At 40.3% G+C, this 14,588-nt stretch overlaps 1 protein-coding gene across 3 annotated transcripts in view; it reads right to left on the bottom strand.

The window, feature by feature from the left end:
• Positions 1–14,588, bottom strand: part of RELN (reelin) — a 276,616-nt gene that overhangs the window by 62,030 nt on the left and 199,998 nt on the right. For all 3 annotated transcript variants that reach the window (XM_042018399.1, XM_042018400.1, XM_042018398.1), the window contains exons 23-29: positions 14,045–14,182; positions 13,237–13,423; positions 9,351–9,556; positions 6,516–6,687; positions 5,948–6,148; positions 3,693–3,928; positions 884–1,041 (exon numbers count right to left, since the gene is read on the bottom strand). In XM_042018399.1, the coding sequence (XP_041874333.1) occupies positions 884–1,041; positions 3,693–3,928; positions 5,948–6,148; positions 6,516–6,687; positions 9,351–9,556; positions 13,237–13,423; positions 14,045–14,182 (1,298 nt within the window). The remainder of the gene's footprint in view (positions 1–883; positions 1,042–3,692; positions 3,929–5,947; positions 6,149–6,515; positions 6,688–9,350; positions 9,557–13,236; positions 13,424–14,044; positions 14,183–14,588) is intronic.

Genomic DNA, 14,588 nt, shown 5'->3' with positions numbered 1-14,588 from the left:
AAAAGAGGGAGATCCTTTGGTGAAACTGCTGGACAGAATAAGAGTCAGATACAGTACACTGGCACATGGTTCAGTTGCATCCATATGTGACAAAGCACCAGGATTTTCTAAGAAAATGCCCCGATGACTGGGTTGTACCTTTTTAAAGCCACTTTACAATTCTGTAGCAAGAATAAGCTCTCTTCCTCTAAACTCTAAGATGGCTTATTTCACTAGTTGAAAAATACTCACTCTTTATGTTGATAAGGCACTTTTTTTGCAAGCAGAAAAATATTATCCTTTTATTTAATTTTAGAAAAATGGAACAAAAGGTGTTAGCTTACTGCTTTGTTGGTTGAGGGTTGAAAAGAGTGCAGTGTGCAACTGGTTGTGTCAATCATTTTTCTTTCACAGGGTTTGCATTTTGGGTTTTTTTCTATTTCAGAATAAAAGCCCCTGAAACCACAAGTGAGCAGAATTTTCCACAGAAGGGCCTGTCAGAACATATGTTCCCTCCTGGTCCCGTGCCATCTGATGGCCAGGGGACTCAAAAATGGCAACGATTTTTTTGAAGACGATCCAAAGGCTTTTAAGCAGACTTTTCAGTTTATAATATTTTATTTTGTTTTCTCTTTTATTTCTAGTCCCTTCCCATTCATACAGATGGTGATGTTCAAAGATTGTGGTTGCCAGAAACATCAACGGTGTCCGCTGCCTTCAGCTGCTCTGCTTTGCCTGCGCTGAATTTTATTTAACAAAACAAAAAAGATTCCTGTTGGCAGCCCACGCAATATATGTCATCGTGTATTTTTCTAGAATATTGGAGAGGAAAACAAGAGGCCAGATTTACAGCTTTAACTCAGCCAGTGCTTGCTGTAATCCCACCTGAAGAGGGTTGTCTTACCCGTGTAGCCCAGGTCACAGAAGCAGACCCCTGAGATGCAGTCCCCGTGGCCGCTGCAGTAGCTGGGGCAAGGCTCAGAGATGTAGACGCCGTCCAAGCCGAAAGGAGGCACGCTCTTGTGGGAGCTGCTCTCCTGGATCCAGCGGAATCGAGTCTTACTGCAGAGAAAAAACAATGGTATTACTACTCCCAGCTTCAACAGCTACTACTCCTTGCTTAAGATTAAAAGGACCTTTTCCTAAACTAGCCACTTGCAAATAGGATGCCTGTATTTCTGTCATCCTACATTTTGTGTTACATTGCTTCAGGATATTTCTTCCAGACCTTTTGGCTGCATTTTGACTTCCTCTGTTTCTCTGGCCCATATCCATCAGTGTGATGCAAAGAACAAATACATGGTTTTATCACTAGATGTGACTTTGAAGATGCTTTTTACTACTTAGTTCAACCTGAACTGCTAATTAAATGTTAAAATCCCTCAACTCCATTTCTTACAATACTTTTGAAAGCAATTCAGTAGTAGCAGCAGTGCAGAGTTTATTACAGGATTGCACACTTTTGAGTAAAAGAACTTTAAGCTAGTTGGTTGCAAGAAAAAAAGCCACTTTCTAAATGGAATGGCAAAGAACATGTCTTACATGCTGAAACCAGTCTGACCCATCAATCCCAAAGCTAAACATCCTGATAGTGAGGTGGAGATGTGGTAGACCTGGTAAAACACGGATGAAGGAACAAACAAGTGATATTATTGATAATTTATCTAAGGCTGCTGAGCTGACACAGCTCGCCCAGAGACATGATTGACAGTCAATCACTTCCTACTATAAAAGCCTAGCCCAAATTTTAATGGCAGGGTCTTCTGACATACCCTTTCTTGGAGTGGGTGGAGATTCCTCCCTTGGGTGGGGATGCCCCTCAAGGTTAATCCTCAAGGCTGAGCAAGAAATTTGCCCATGATCATTGTATGGGTGAGTAACATCAATCTCTACTTAATAATTGTTTTTGCTAGCTTCAATACAATTACTTTAATACAATTGCTTCAATGTTGCTTCATAGTGCACTACATTATAATAGTTGCTGTAACTCCAATACTGTGTAGCAAATAATTCTGATTAAGATCTTCTTGCCTAATTGTTACCATAATAAATAAAAATATTTCTATAAATAGATCTAGTTTGCCATTCTTAATCCTGCAGAACAAAGCTGTGTAGAGGTTCAGTTATACCTGTACAATCCTTTGGACCTAAACCATTAACAAAGTCTGGGGCTAAGATTGGATCCAGCTGCACCCAGGCTCCTCTCTGAAAAGGAGTTTAGAAAGCACTGGGATCCTTTCTTGACCTCATGAATCATTGGGAGGGCTTCTTTAGTAAACTTTGTCTGAAGCTCCCACTCTGCCCACAACTCTGACCCACTGGATAGGAGACTTGTTGAAGAAGAAATATTTTGGATATTAATTTCCAGTCTTTAACTTTTAGCTGAATAATTTTACAGGCGCTACAGAGAGGGGAACAGATTTAAAATCTCACTGCCAATATAATGGATTAACTAAGATCCTCCTTGCTACTCTGCCCAAAATGTAATAATCCTTTTGCTCTTTCTTTTTTGCTGTGCACTGGGATTTGGTAGGTAGGTGATCATCGTGCTCATGCTCTGTACCAAATAATGAAATGGGATGCTCTCTGGTTGACCCACGAACCATGATTTCCTAAGCGACCCACAACAAACTCAGTTCTCAACATGCCAAGACACTCATTGCAGTCACAATACTTACATTTTTAATGTATTAGCATGAGCTTCTTATTCCTGATCACATTACTGAACATAATGCCAAACAGATTGCTGCTATTGATTCTGCCCTGCTTGTTTTGGGTAAATCAAATCAGCTGGTGTCAGATCTGTGCAATTTGGCACCTGCCTTTATTGGCTAATTACTGAAGAAAAGACAAACTTGTTATGGTACACACTGCTATTTCAAGTCCTTGCGGCAGAGGCACTGGCTCCCCTGATACAAAATAAGCCACACACTCAAATGGGATTGAGGATGTGGAGCCCATGGCAGGACGATGTGTCAGAAAACCAGAGGCAGCACTAGAAAAGCTGCCTGGGAAGAAAGATGCAGGAGGCAGGGGGACATGGCCAGGGGCCTGGTGGGGTGGTTGTGCTGGCAGCACTTGGTGCATCCAGCAAATCAGATTGGGGTGTTTTACTGCTGGAGTAAGACAGAGTAAGGGGAGCGAGAAACTTCAGCCAAAACCAGATAAGATGGAGAAAAGCCTCCTGATTTCAAGGTTTATTTGTGTCTTCCACCATCTGATGTTTTCTCATTTGTATCAATCCTATGCTGAGGTTGTGCTTACAAACTACCATTCTTCCCTCCTTTGCCTCTGGCTGTCCCGGCTGCCTTCAGTGACACAGCACGTTATGCATCAGCTCAAATACCTTGCTAAGATTTCTTTGCCCAGTGGTAACTGGAATTAATCCTGTTCAAATGGCTTATTTAATTCACGTGACTTATTACTCTCTTGCTGGTGCCTCTGACCTAACTGATATGGATAAAGGCAATGAAGGGATTGATGTCAAATTAAAATGTGCTGGGTTTCTCACTGCTTTGTAATTTAATTATTTATTATAGACCAATCTGATACCTTTAAAATGGAAAATTCTTGCTGCTTTGGGCAGCACAGTATATTTTTCCCAGATTTGCTGTATTTTAACACTGCTTTTATTCTAATGTACCATTCTAGAAGCAGCTATATCAGCTAATCCACGGGTCCCACTGGCATCAGTGGTTTACAATGCACAGTACCTGGCTGCAAGTGACCTGGGGATAACAATAGTAATTCTTGTCCAGTCCTCAAAGTCTCCGGTGTGGTACACGGAGGGCTCGCTGAGCTCACGGGAGCTCCCCTCGCAGCCCTTCATGCCCGGGGATGTGGGGTAGCAGCCCTCCTTCACCAGCGACCAGAAGAGCCCAGCATCGTGTGAGTACTGCAGCAGAACGGGGGCAGAGCTGCTGTACTGGTTGGTGCAACCAATGTTCAGCTGCAAAAAAGCAGAGTCAGAAATTATATGAAAAACCTGCACTGTTATTAGTATTTATTGGCTGCAAACCACCTTCGATTGTTTGTGTTGGGAGGCTTAATGTTCTGGGCACTTGCACTGAACCCTGCTGGCAGACAGTGACTGATGCTTGGAGTCTGTTTCTTACATTTATATGACATTTCTCAGTAAATATTCCCACTATCCCTTCAATAAGGCTCATTGCTGAGTTCAGCAGACAAAAAGGTGCAAAGAACTGTCCAAGGGTCCCTGTGCATAGTAAGCCCCAAACAGCAAACACTGTGCAGGCACCTGCATGCCCAGGACTGGAAAGAGCTGTATCCTCTGGGATCCATCCCATCTGCAGCCCAGTGTGCCCCAGTGTGCCCAGAGGATCAGCCTGACTCCCAGGTTAACCCTAACACAGCTTTGTCAGTGGCCTTGCAGGAATGATGTCTGGAAGTTGGCACTGCAGTTTGGGCCCCCAGAATAGAGTAAGATTGGATTAAGTAGAAAAATGCATATTAAAACATGAAATGAGAATGCAACCAAAATCAACTGCTGATTTGAAATTTCAGTTTCATTTTTCAAGCTATCAGAAAAATATTAGTTTCCACTATTTTATTGTAGAAATTCTACTTGAGCTGTAGAATGTAAAATGTAAAACAAAATCATTCATGTAGAATGAAATAATTCTGACAAATTACTGTCTTTGAGCTTATCAATGCAAAATTATTCCAGTCTGCTATTTAAAATGGAAATTTCACACACTCGCAAAAGCATGCAAATAGGACTAACACATTTATGTGCAGGCTGAAAAGCTTTCCAAAAAAGTAGAAATTCAGTCCTGAAATAATAGACTTTATTAGGAAGAACTCACTGTTCTGTGACACATTCTTACGTTTTGTATAGTTATGTTACATTGTCAAGTGTTTCAGTGATGGAAGGTATATGAAACATTTTTAAGTATTGATTTTTTTTAACCTATACAATTTTTAATTGCTGTTGATCATCAAACCTAGAGAACGAAGACTTAATTGCTGAAGTACAGGAAGGTGGTGAAGAGGCAAAAAGCATCTTTTCCAGGCTAAATGGTATTTATACATTGAGATATCCTTGGGTTGTAGACAGTTTAAAGTATAAAACTCACAAGGAAATTGTACTGAAGTCCCTCAGTTTGTATAGCACTTTATTAGCATATCTTTTAGTTGAAATTAGATTATTTTACAAATCCCAGTATTTCTAATGAACTTTCCTATTTATAGAACTGTGGGAATTATATTTGAAAAGCTGCCTGTAAACATCTGATCTCTTTAATAATTCCACTTGTAAATTATTCAGTGTCTGTATCCACCAATTATGTAAGGACGATGTATTTGTGGGGAGCTCATTAAAATTGCATTGCAACCAACTTCCAGAATTCACCAATGGGATTTCATTATAAACTCAATAAAATTTTGATTAGGGTTCAGAAACAAGAGCTTGTCAAAGCAAATACACTTTCTTTGGAGCCCATATTCTGACGTATTGTCAGACCACTGAAATTTTTGTAAGCTCTTTAAAGAAGAAAATGCTAATTGGAGCCTATATTCATTGACACAACAAAAGTAAATTATATGAAAAACCCACACTGGAGTACAGAGCAGCTTGTAAGTCCTTAAATAGTTTAAAATACAAAAAATGTACCCAAACCACATTGGAGATTTTGTACGCTCAGAGCCCCAGACGGTATAAATCCTTTTTCACTCAACAGTGCAGTAGCACTTCCTAGTGCTGACTTGAGTATAATGACAGTCACTTCAGCCCACTTCTGAAATGTGCTGAAGAACGAAAAGCTCTAAAACTTCTCCAGAGGGGTAAAAATGCTTTCCTGCACCAAGGTTTTGGCTATTCTTCCAGAAAGCAGGATGGCATTTTATGCTGTGTGAGTTAGTTTGAACTGTGGCCCCAGTGGCATCTTGCAAGTATTGGCTAAGGGCAGTTTTACTGATATTCTTGCACAGATTTATGTTTAAGGAATACCTTGAACTGCAAGACGTATCCAGGCTTCAGAGTTAAATCTCGAGTCACTGCAAACCGGTCTCCATCTGATTTACCGAAGAGCATGGCAGAGGGGGTGGCAGAGCAGAAACTTTCATTTTTGGTCATCCCTTCATTGGCCAGCATTAACCACACACTCATCTGATTCATAGGGTAATCAAATGCTGGCTTTTCATAAAAGTTCTGTTAGAAATGAAAATGAAAGCCAGAGGTATTATCACCTTGCAGTGTGGCTTCAGAATAATTCCCAAAATTATTGAACTTTCAAATTTTGCAATTTTTATTTTCTGTAATTAAAAAAAATAATAATTTCCAAAATTTCAGTCTTGACTTTTTGTGGAGACACATCATTACATTCTCTGTCACAAAGATTAGGAGTCTGATGATTCTGTGAAAAGACCCAGGTTATTCCCACACAGAGAGGCAGCTGCAAACACTACAGCTCTTTAAATAGAACCAGTATTTTCAATGAAAATTATATTCAAACAAGTCTCCTAACAGGATAGTTCCTGTTCTGTGGGGATGCCCACAGCCTGATCTTGCTTATTACCTGTGGTAAGGTGGGATTAACAACAGGAATGATGTGCTTCTGCTTCTCTGACAAAATGATGATGTCGTCGATGGCCCACTGATCGTACCCTTCCCCTGAGAACACCGGCTGCCACCAGCGAAACCTGGTGCAAGGTGTCTTGGCTGCAGCCGGCAGCTCCAGATAGACAAACCTGAGAAAGAGAAATTGAGCAGAACTTCAGAGAACACAGTCTGTAGAGAAAGGTATCACTCAACAGGGAAAAGAGGCAGGAAAGCCAGCATCTATCTTACACGTACAAGTCCTCAGTAATTTGCGTGTCCAGAGAAGGGCAGTGGAGCTGGGGAAGGGTGTAAGAGAGTAATTCATATGAGGTGCAGCTGAGGAAATTGGGGGTTGTTTAGTCTGGAGAAAAGAAGGCTCAGCAGAGACCTTACTGCTCTCTACAACTGCCTGAAATGAGGTTGTAGTAAGACGGGGATCAGCCTCTTCTCCCAGGCAACCAGCGACATGAGTACATTGCCTCAAACTCTGCCAGGGGAGGTTCGGGTTGGACAACAGGCAGAATTTCTCTACTGAAAGGGTGGTTGGGCATTGGGGCTTCCCGTGCTGCCCAGGGAGCTGGAGGAGTCACTATGCCTGGAAGTGTTCAAAAAACAACTGGATATGGCAGTTAGTGCTGTAATTTACTTGATATGGTGATGTTGGGTCAAAGGTTGTATTTCATGACCTTGGAGGTCTTTTCTTAATGATTATGTGATTCTGTTATTCTATTTTTCCATATATCTAGATTATATACTACATATAAAGAAGCCTTCTTCATCCTTCTTGTCTGTGGAGAATGTAAACTCTTTAAGACAATGTCTAGTTTTTATGCTCTATTACTTATATTGCCAAGCACAATAAGGAACTGATTTGAGCTCTCTAGCTTTGAATTAAACTGTTCAGCTGATCCATGTTCAGCAAGTCTTAATGTTTCTCTGATGCCAGGAAGTAATAGTGACATATGCTAGCAAAATTAATTTCTTATTCTCTTCTGGTGATTGGTCCTATTTGCAGACAAAAGCATCCTTCTAGTACAAAGCAATAGATTACGTAGCAGTTTTCTTTGGGTAAAAATATTTCAGCCCTCCTATACAGATCTTTGTAAAAGAACTTCAGGTCTCCTCAGTTTGCTTTATGTTCAATTTAAAAAACACCTTACAAAAATGATGTTAAATAAACGTTCAAGCCTAATCATACTTATGTCAAAAAGTATAAGAATTAGTTACTTGCCCAGTCCTATTTTAGACACGTTACATATATGCATTTATACATACAATCCTTTTGTAACTCTTTCTTTATATCATATGTTTTTTTGTACCATGGACTCTGCTTCACTTGCCAGTTAGGCAGAGAAAGGAGAAGGAATTGTCCTTTTCCAGAGAATTCCTAGATTTATAACTGAAGAATAATGAATTGGAAAATAAGATCTGGACCACATTTGAAGTAATAGAAAAATAAATCTGCATAGCTATGTTCAGTAAGGACCATCACTCTTCAATGCTCAGGAGGGCAAATGTTTTCTCTAAAAATGTATTGTATAGTCTGGTGATGAAGCTTTCACAATTTAGCTTCTTTGTTGGGTGTGTCCTGTAATTTTGACCAAGTAGAGACTAAAGCACTCACCTAGTAGTTGAGGGAAAGGGGGTACCTGTAGTTTGTCTGGATTTTAGTAAGGCTTTTGATACACAGCATCTTTACGGACAAGTTGTCCACCTGTGGGATGAGCGAGTTCACAATGTGCTGGGTGAAGGCCTGGCTGAAGGGCAGAGTCCAAAGGGTTGTAGTGAATGGGGTCACATCTGCCTGGTGACTGGTCACCAGCAGTGTTCCTCTGGTTCAATCCTAGGGCAGTCCTGTTCAAGGTACCCATCAATAATCTGGATGCAGGAGTTGAGTCCACCCTTTTGCTGATGATACAAACTGGGAGGTGCTTTGGCTCTCTTGAGGATCAAGAGTTCTTGCAGAGGAATCTTGACAGATTGGAGCATGGGGATTGATTCATGAGATAAAATTTAACAAGTGGAAATGTTGATTCTGCACCTAGGATGGAGTAACGCTGAGCACAGTTGCAGATCCCTTCCACCTGAAATAGTTCTGTTCTGTTCTATTCTATTCTATTCTATTCTATTCTATTTTCTATTCTATTCAAAATTCAAGAGTTTTATACTTCCAAGTGCCTAGATTACCTCTAGAAAAGAACAGCCTGCCAAGTTACAGAAGTCCTTCTGAAAGCATTGTTCATTGCAATGCAAAATGACAAGATGAGAAGACAAAATAATTTGTATGTTGAAAGACATGGACTACAGGTAATAGAAATCATGTTAGCACCTCTGCAGACAAATAAAATTTAAATTTTCACTGACAAGGTATCTGACAGCATATTTGAATGGTTGAACATGATTTCTTCTCCTCCTTAAATATTTATTTAAAGGAGCTTTTGCTTCATATGACATTAATACATGTTCATTAGATCTGAAACCAGAGTCAGAGGAAATGGAAGATTTCTACACCTCTTTTGGGTAAGTTCTGTATATGCTTGCTATTTTTTTGCAGATATTAGCATTTTAGGCATGTTTCACATAGGAGGTGATAGGGAATTTTATATTTTACTTCAGATTTTAAGGCCCACTTTCATTATAGTTTTCGTTCCTAGTGACAGGAGTTTACTATGCCAGCCAGAAAAAGTTTCTATATAATGATGACTTTTAAGCATTATAACTTTAAATTACTATTCATGATTTCATAAGTTGAGAAATAGATTTTTTTAAAGCTGATGCCATATGTATTAATTATTTTAGACCAAAATTCTACCTGGGTTTGCTGAAGTCAGAGAAATACATTTCTGCTAGTAGTTGCCAGTTGATCCCGCCGTTATTGCTGTACTGCAGCAGCACACCTTCTTCTCTGCTGTCAGGTTTGTTGCACGAGGAAGTCTCTCCTCCAATCTGGATGTAAAACTGTACAAAATCCACCCACGTTGTGTCCAAATCCCAGCTTACCAACTGTCTTTTTCCAGCCTACAATACAAAGAACAGAGGGACAATAATAATTTTAATTATGACACCTTCACAAAGAATAGGCATATTTAAAGTCTGTCACAGATGAATATTGCACACAAAACTACACAACATTGACTTTTGTATCAACCTCGCTTTTTTGGTCTTTCAATTATTCTGCTTGGCCATCCTTTACATCACCCTGATTTGTCCCACAAGAATTTTTATTATTAGATTTCAACACACAATGCAACTTCACTTTCCCAAGAACAATTTCCACATAACTATTTCATCTCATTCCTTCAAGGTCCCAAGTACTTTCAGAAGACAAAGAGCAGGTGCTGGATATCCTGAATCAACCAGGGATAAATTTTTAAGTATTCAGCTTTTTATTGATAGTGCATAGAGCAGTAAAAGGCCATTTCTCTAGTCTTACTTCCCTGGTCAAATCTTGCACGGTATGATGTTACCTAATCACCTCAAATCAGCTCCTGTAATACCTTGCTTGAAGCCTATCTCCCACACAGGAACCGAGGAGTGGAATTTTCAGCTGGATAAGATTTTTTCCTACACAAAACTATACTCTTTTCCTAGTAAGCATTGTAAATCAGGAGTCTCTCAACTAAAACCTGTGGATTTGGTTTCAAGTTTACCTAGGCATAGCTGAGAGAAACAAATAGACTTGTAAGATTTCGTAAACAACTTTTCCAATAATGTTTTTGAGTTTAGCAGGTCAATGTGGTCGCTCTGTGTGTGTTGGCAAAGGAAGACAGAGCATATTCATCTAGAAAAAAGCTTTAAGGTTTAAGAGCCTTTTATTGTAATCAAAATTATCCCATACCCATCTTCCCTTTGTGCCCTGGTGCTTAAGGCTGAATTTGTGGACTTGCACATCAACAAGCCTACAAGATGCTGATATGGGATATGAAGCTGCCTGTGACAAGGCAGGACACAGGACGAGAGCAGTGTTCCCAGAGAGGTGACCTGCATGCCCTGCATCTGGCACAACCCTGCCCCAGCACAGCGTCGTGCTGCCACAAGGTTTTATAGGTAGGGCAAAGCCATTTGTGTACAGCTGGGGAGAGGATGCAGGCATCATATTTCTGCATTTATTAATGTAGCTGGAATCTAGCACCACCCCCCAAAACGGAGCAGGACTGTCAGCGTGCCTACTGTTTCTAATTCCCTTAAATAACCATGTGTTTCTGTCCATCTCCAAGCATAAAAAAGTATAAAAAAGGGAAACCAGGGCTAAGTTATGACTCGTATAATTTAAGTAATGTTTATGTTCTTCTCTCTCACTTGTACGTTTATGATCCTTATGACAAATTTCAAAAAAAACTTGAGATAGGCAAAGTGATGTGATCTAGCCGGACACAAGTAACAAGATTTATGAGCTGAGATTGAAAATATCATCTGTGATTTTTAATAAGGTGACAGATCAATTTAAATCCCATTCCATTCATCACCTCTTTCTACTTTCTACACAGTTGGGGGTAAACCCAGCATAGATAAATGTCTATTGCTTTCTTTCTTAGAACATTTTGCTTTGCTGGTATAACAGCCTGGGTCCTGAGCTCATTTGTAGACCCTACCAAATAGGCCACCTCACACTGTGAGACTGATTTCTGGAAGCTGAATACATGGGGGTCTGAAGCTTGGTCGGTAAAACCTGTGAAGAATCCTTTGACTCACAAAAAGCTCATACGGGATACAGCCATACTGTTTCAGTCTTAAATTGTGCCTGTTGTTGTTGTTTGTTTATTTGGTTGTTTATTCCCAGCTGAGACTGGAATTCCCTCCTGGATGGTGCCCTGAGAGTGAGGTAAGTCAGCCTTGGATGCAGCCCTGAGCTTCCTGGCACAGCCCCATGTGGCTAATGCTGGCCAAGGTGACGCTGATAATCTCTGGGTAGTTTGCTTTCACAGCTTCATTTGGAGACCCACTGGAATTTGAAATTATCACCATCAAATCAAGTCAGTAATGGGTAATAAGGATGCAAACACCCTTGCTGTCCCATGGGCAGGTGTGTCCTGGCTGGCTGGGGGCACCCAACATAATGACCTGCAGTGGGCCAAGCTCTGGCTCTAAAACCATTAAAGGTGGGTTTTCCATATCTACACCCCACAGCAGCTCTGCCTGCCAAAGGGGTAGAACAGAACCAGGTTAATTGAGAAAGGGCATGAGTGACATAAAGCCTCAGAGGAATTGCAGGGGCTAATTGAAAGAGCTCTGAATTGTGAACACACCTGCAATTGATTAAAATGAGTTGTAAAACAAAAGATAGAGGGTTGTCAGAACAAAGCCAACATTAATTCTGGCAGCAGTAATTGATTATGGCAGCAAACATTAGACATTCAAATAAAAAGTGTCTGTTTGAGCAAATGAAAAGAAATGTGAATATGAGTTCCCCAAAACAATACAGAACTGTTTGGCAATTATAAAAATATTTTTTTATTACCTACCAGCATTAGACGCCTTGAGAAAGATCTAAACAGAAATTAAATAAACCACCTTCTGTTGACAGCACACAGACTGCTGCTACTCAAGAAATGAGTGATAACCTAACACTTAGAGATCAATAGAAAGAAGCCAAGAATTTCTAAATGAGTTTTTCACTCCTCCTTAGCAGGAATCAGAAGAAAGATCATAGCAGGTTAATTCTAATTTAGCAAACTACTTTTGAGAAACTTGGCATAAGGAACCAAGCCAGAAGGAAAAACATCTAACAGGGAAGACAATTATATAAAAAAAATCCAATTATCACAATTAGCTAGTTATACTGATTGGTCTGTTCTGAAATTTTCAGTGCAGAGCTCTATTTCCAGGGGAGCTGGATGTGAGACTATGTAGGAATGCTGAAAATTATTTCATGGGTTAGATTTTTGTAATGAGGTAAACAACGCACAATTACACAGCGTTGCATATTGGGTTATTCTTCTGGGACTAATCTGGCTCTCATGACAGCAATGGCAGTTTGATCAAACCTTTAAAAGAGAAGCACATAGCTGCATTTATACTCTTCCTTTCAATTAAGAACAAAACAAATCTTAGGACTAGATGTGAGGAGCAACAATACAAAAATAAATCTATGATTACAATGCATAATCTTACGTCTGGTCATAAAGGTCTCTTTTTATTTTAGCTATAATTGCTACTAATTATCAGAATTCCCTATATCTCTTTCCCGTTCTATTATTTTTTGTCTGCAAAGTATGCAAGTTATACAAAAGAATATTCTCCTTCAGGTGAACCATTTTCTAACAGCCTGAAAGGATGTTTTTTTTCACTAGTTTTGTTCCTGTGACCTCAAATTAAGCTTCTTGCCCCCTGGAAAGCCAACCTTTCCCCATCTCTTACCCAGGACAGTACAGAAGAAACAAATGGGAGCTGCTGGATGATGAGAACTGAGTCTTAAAAAAGAAAATGTACAAGTAAGACATTGTGAACGTACACACTTCCCAGCACTCTGGCAATTTACTGCCTTTCACTACAGCTGCTGTTTCTTGAATACAGAGTGCATGTGTCTTTCCCTACCTCTTTTGATTGCTTTGTTCTTTACCTGCAGAGCACAGCTGTGCTGTTTAATGCACTTCTAATATTGTGTGCAGCTTACTGCCACCTCCCTTTTCTTTGCCACATTATGCTCCACAGAAACCTACAGTATGTGCCTTTATCAGTCTCCCAGCCCTCTTTAGTACCTTATTGAAGTAGAGTGAGGAGCCAGATGAGATGACCCCACAGCCTTCCTCAGGCTTGACGATCTCTCCCCCAATAATTTCCTGCCACTCTGTCTTCAGGGTATCTGGGTTTTCAAAATCAGACATGATGGTTGAAGAAAGGGGATTTTCAGGATGACATTCAGTACCCCGAAACCCTGAATCACACCTAGAAGGAAGTGTAAACACAACACTGACAATTAGTTAAGGTGGTGCACTGACACTATAAAATTCAATGTGAAATAACAAATCATTCTGGGATTGCAGTTTTGTATCATGGAAACAAACCAGAATAACTGGAAAATGGGAAAACCCTGTATCCTTTTTCTAAAAAAAATCCTGTGGTGTCCAGAAAGTTTGAATCTAGCAGAGAGTAGCAGTCTGTGCCCTCAGTGTAGCACCCATTCTGACAGTGGCTGCCAAACTGTCAGAATGGCAGTGCTGAGCTGGTCCCTGGCATCCTTCTGACCCAGTGAAGCAGCTCTGGCCCTGAGCTGGGGTCCTTGTGCCAAGGGCCGGAGGGGCCACCAGGACACCTGCAGCAGGGCAGCCCTGTACCACTGAAAGTTCTTCCAGTGCTTGGATCTGACAAGGATACAGGTTCTTGGACACATTGGTGTGGAGCAACTGGCTCCTAATGCTGCCTGAATGGTCAACCCCTTGTAGAGCTTTCATTTTTTAATGTTTAATCTAAAAATAAGAACAACAGCCAAGAAAAGGAAAGTATGGAAAATAGTAGGGTACCTAAAGTATCAGAAGACCATTGTTCATACCTGCAAATGCTTCATACCTGCAAACACCGTGGTCACACCAGCCATGCCCGCTGCACATGTTGGGACACTGCTGGCCAATGTAGATGTTGTCCAAGGCCCACTCATCCTGGGCTGTGTAGTAGCACTGACTCCAGCGGAAACGCGTGGCACTGGACCTTAAAACCAGTAACAGCGTATTAATTCTCCATTCTTTACAGAATGGTGGGAAAAAAGATAAAATGTAACTAAAAAAAAAATGAAGTTGGTATCACAATCACAGCCCAAGCTGCAAAGGCTGACACAACCAAAGACAGATTTTTGCAAATTAACTTCCTAGATTATGCCACTTGCTGCACAGGGCTATATAAAGGACTTTTCAGTGATTGATGACTTTTCTGAGGAAAAGCATATTGCAGAGATGTTGCAGGAATTTTGAGCATTATTTTAAGGTAAGCCTCGCTATGAATATTATTGGATTTTTATTGAGTGATGGTTGCAAAATTGGAAAGGTGTATCTAGGGCATGACTTTGTTTTCTATATTTTTGGTCACAGTTAACAGGTTGTAAACCATGTAAAGAGGT

The sequence above is a fragment of the Corvus kubaryi genome, unplaced genomic scaffold (assembly GCF_017639235.1).
Source record: "Corvus kubaryi isolate FWS band 111438036 unplaced genomic scaffold, C.kubaryi_AGA036_p1.0 137, whole genome shotgun sequence".
In the NCBI taxonomy this organism is placed as follows: domain Eukaryota; kingdom Metazoa; phylum Chordata; class Aves; order Passeriformes; family Corvidae; genus Corvus; species Corvus kubaryi.
The sequence above is the reverse complement of the archived record's forward strand: the minus strand, read 5'-3'. Positions and strand labels throughout refer to the sequence as shown.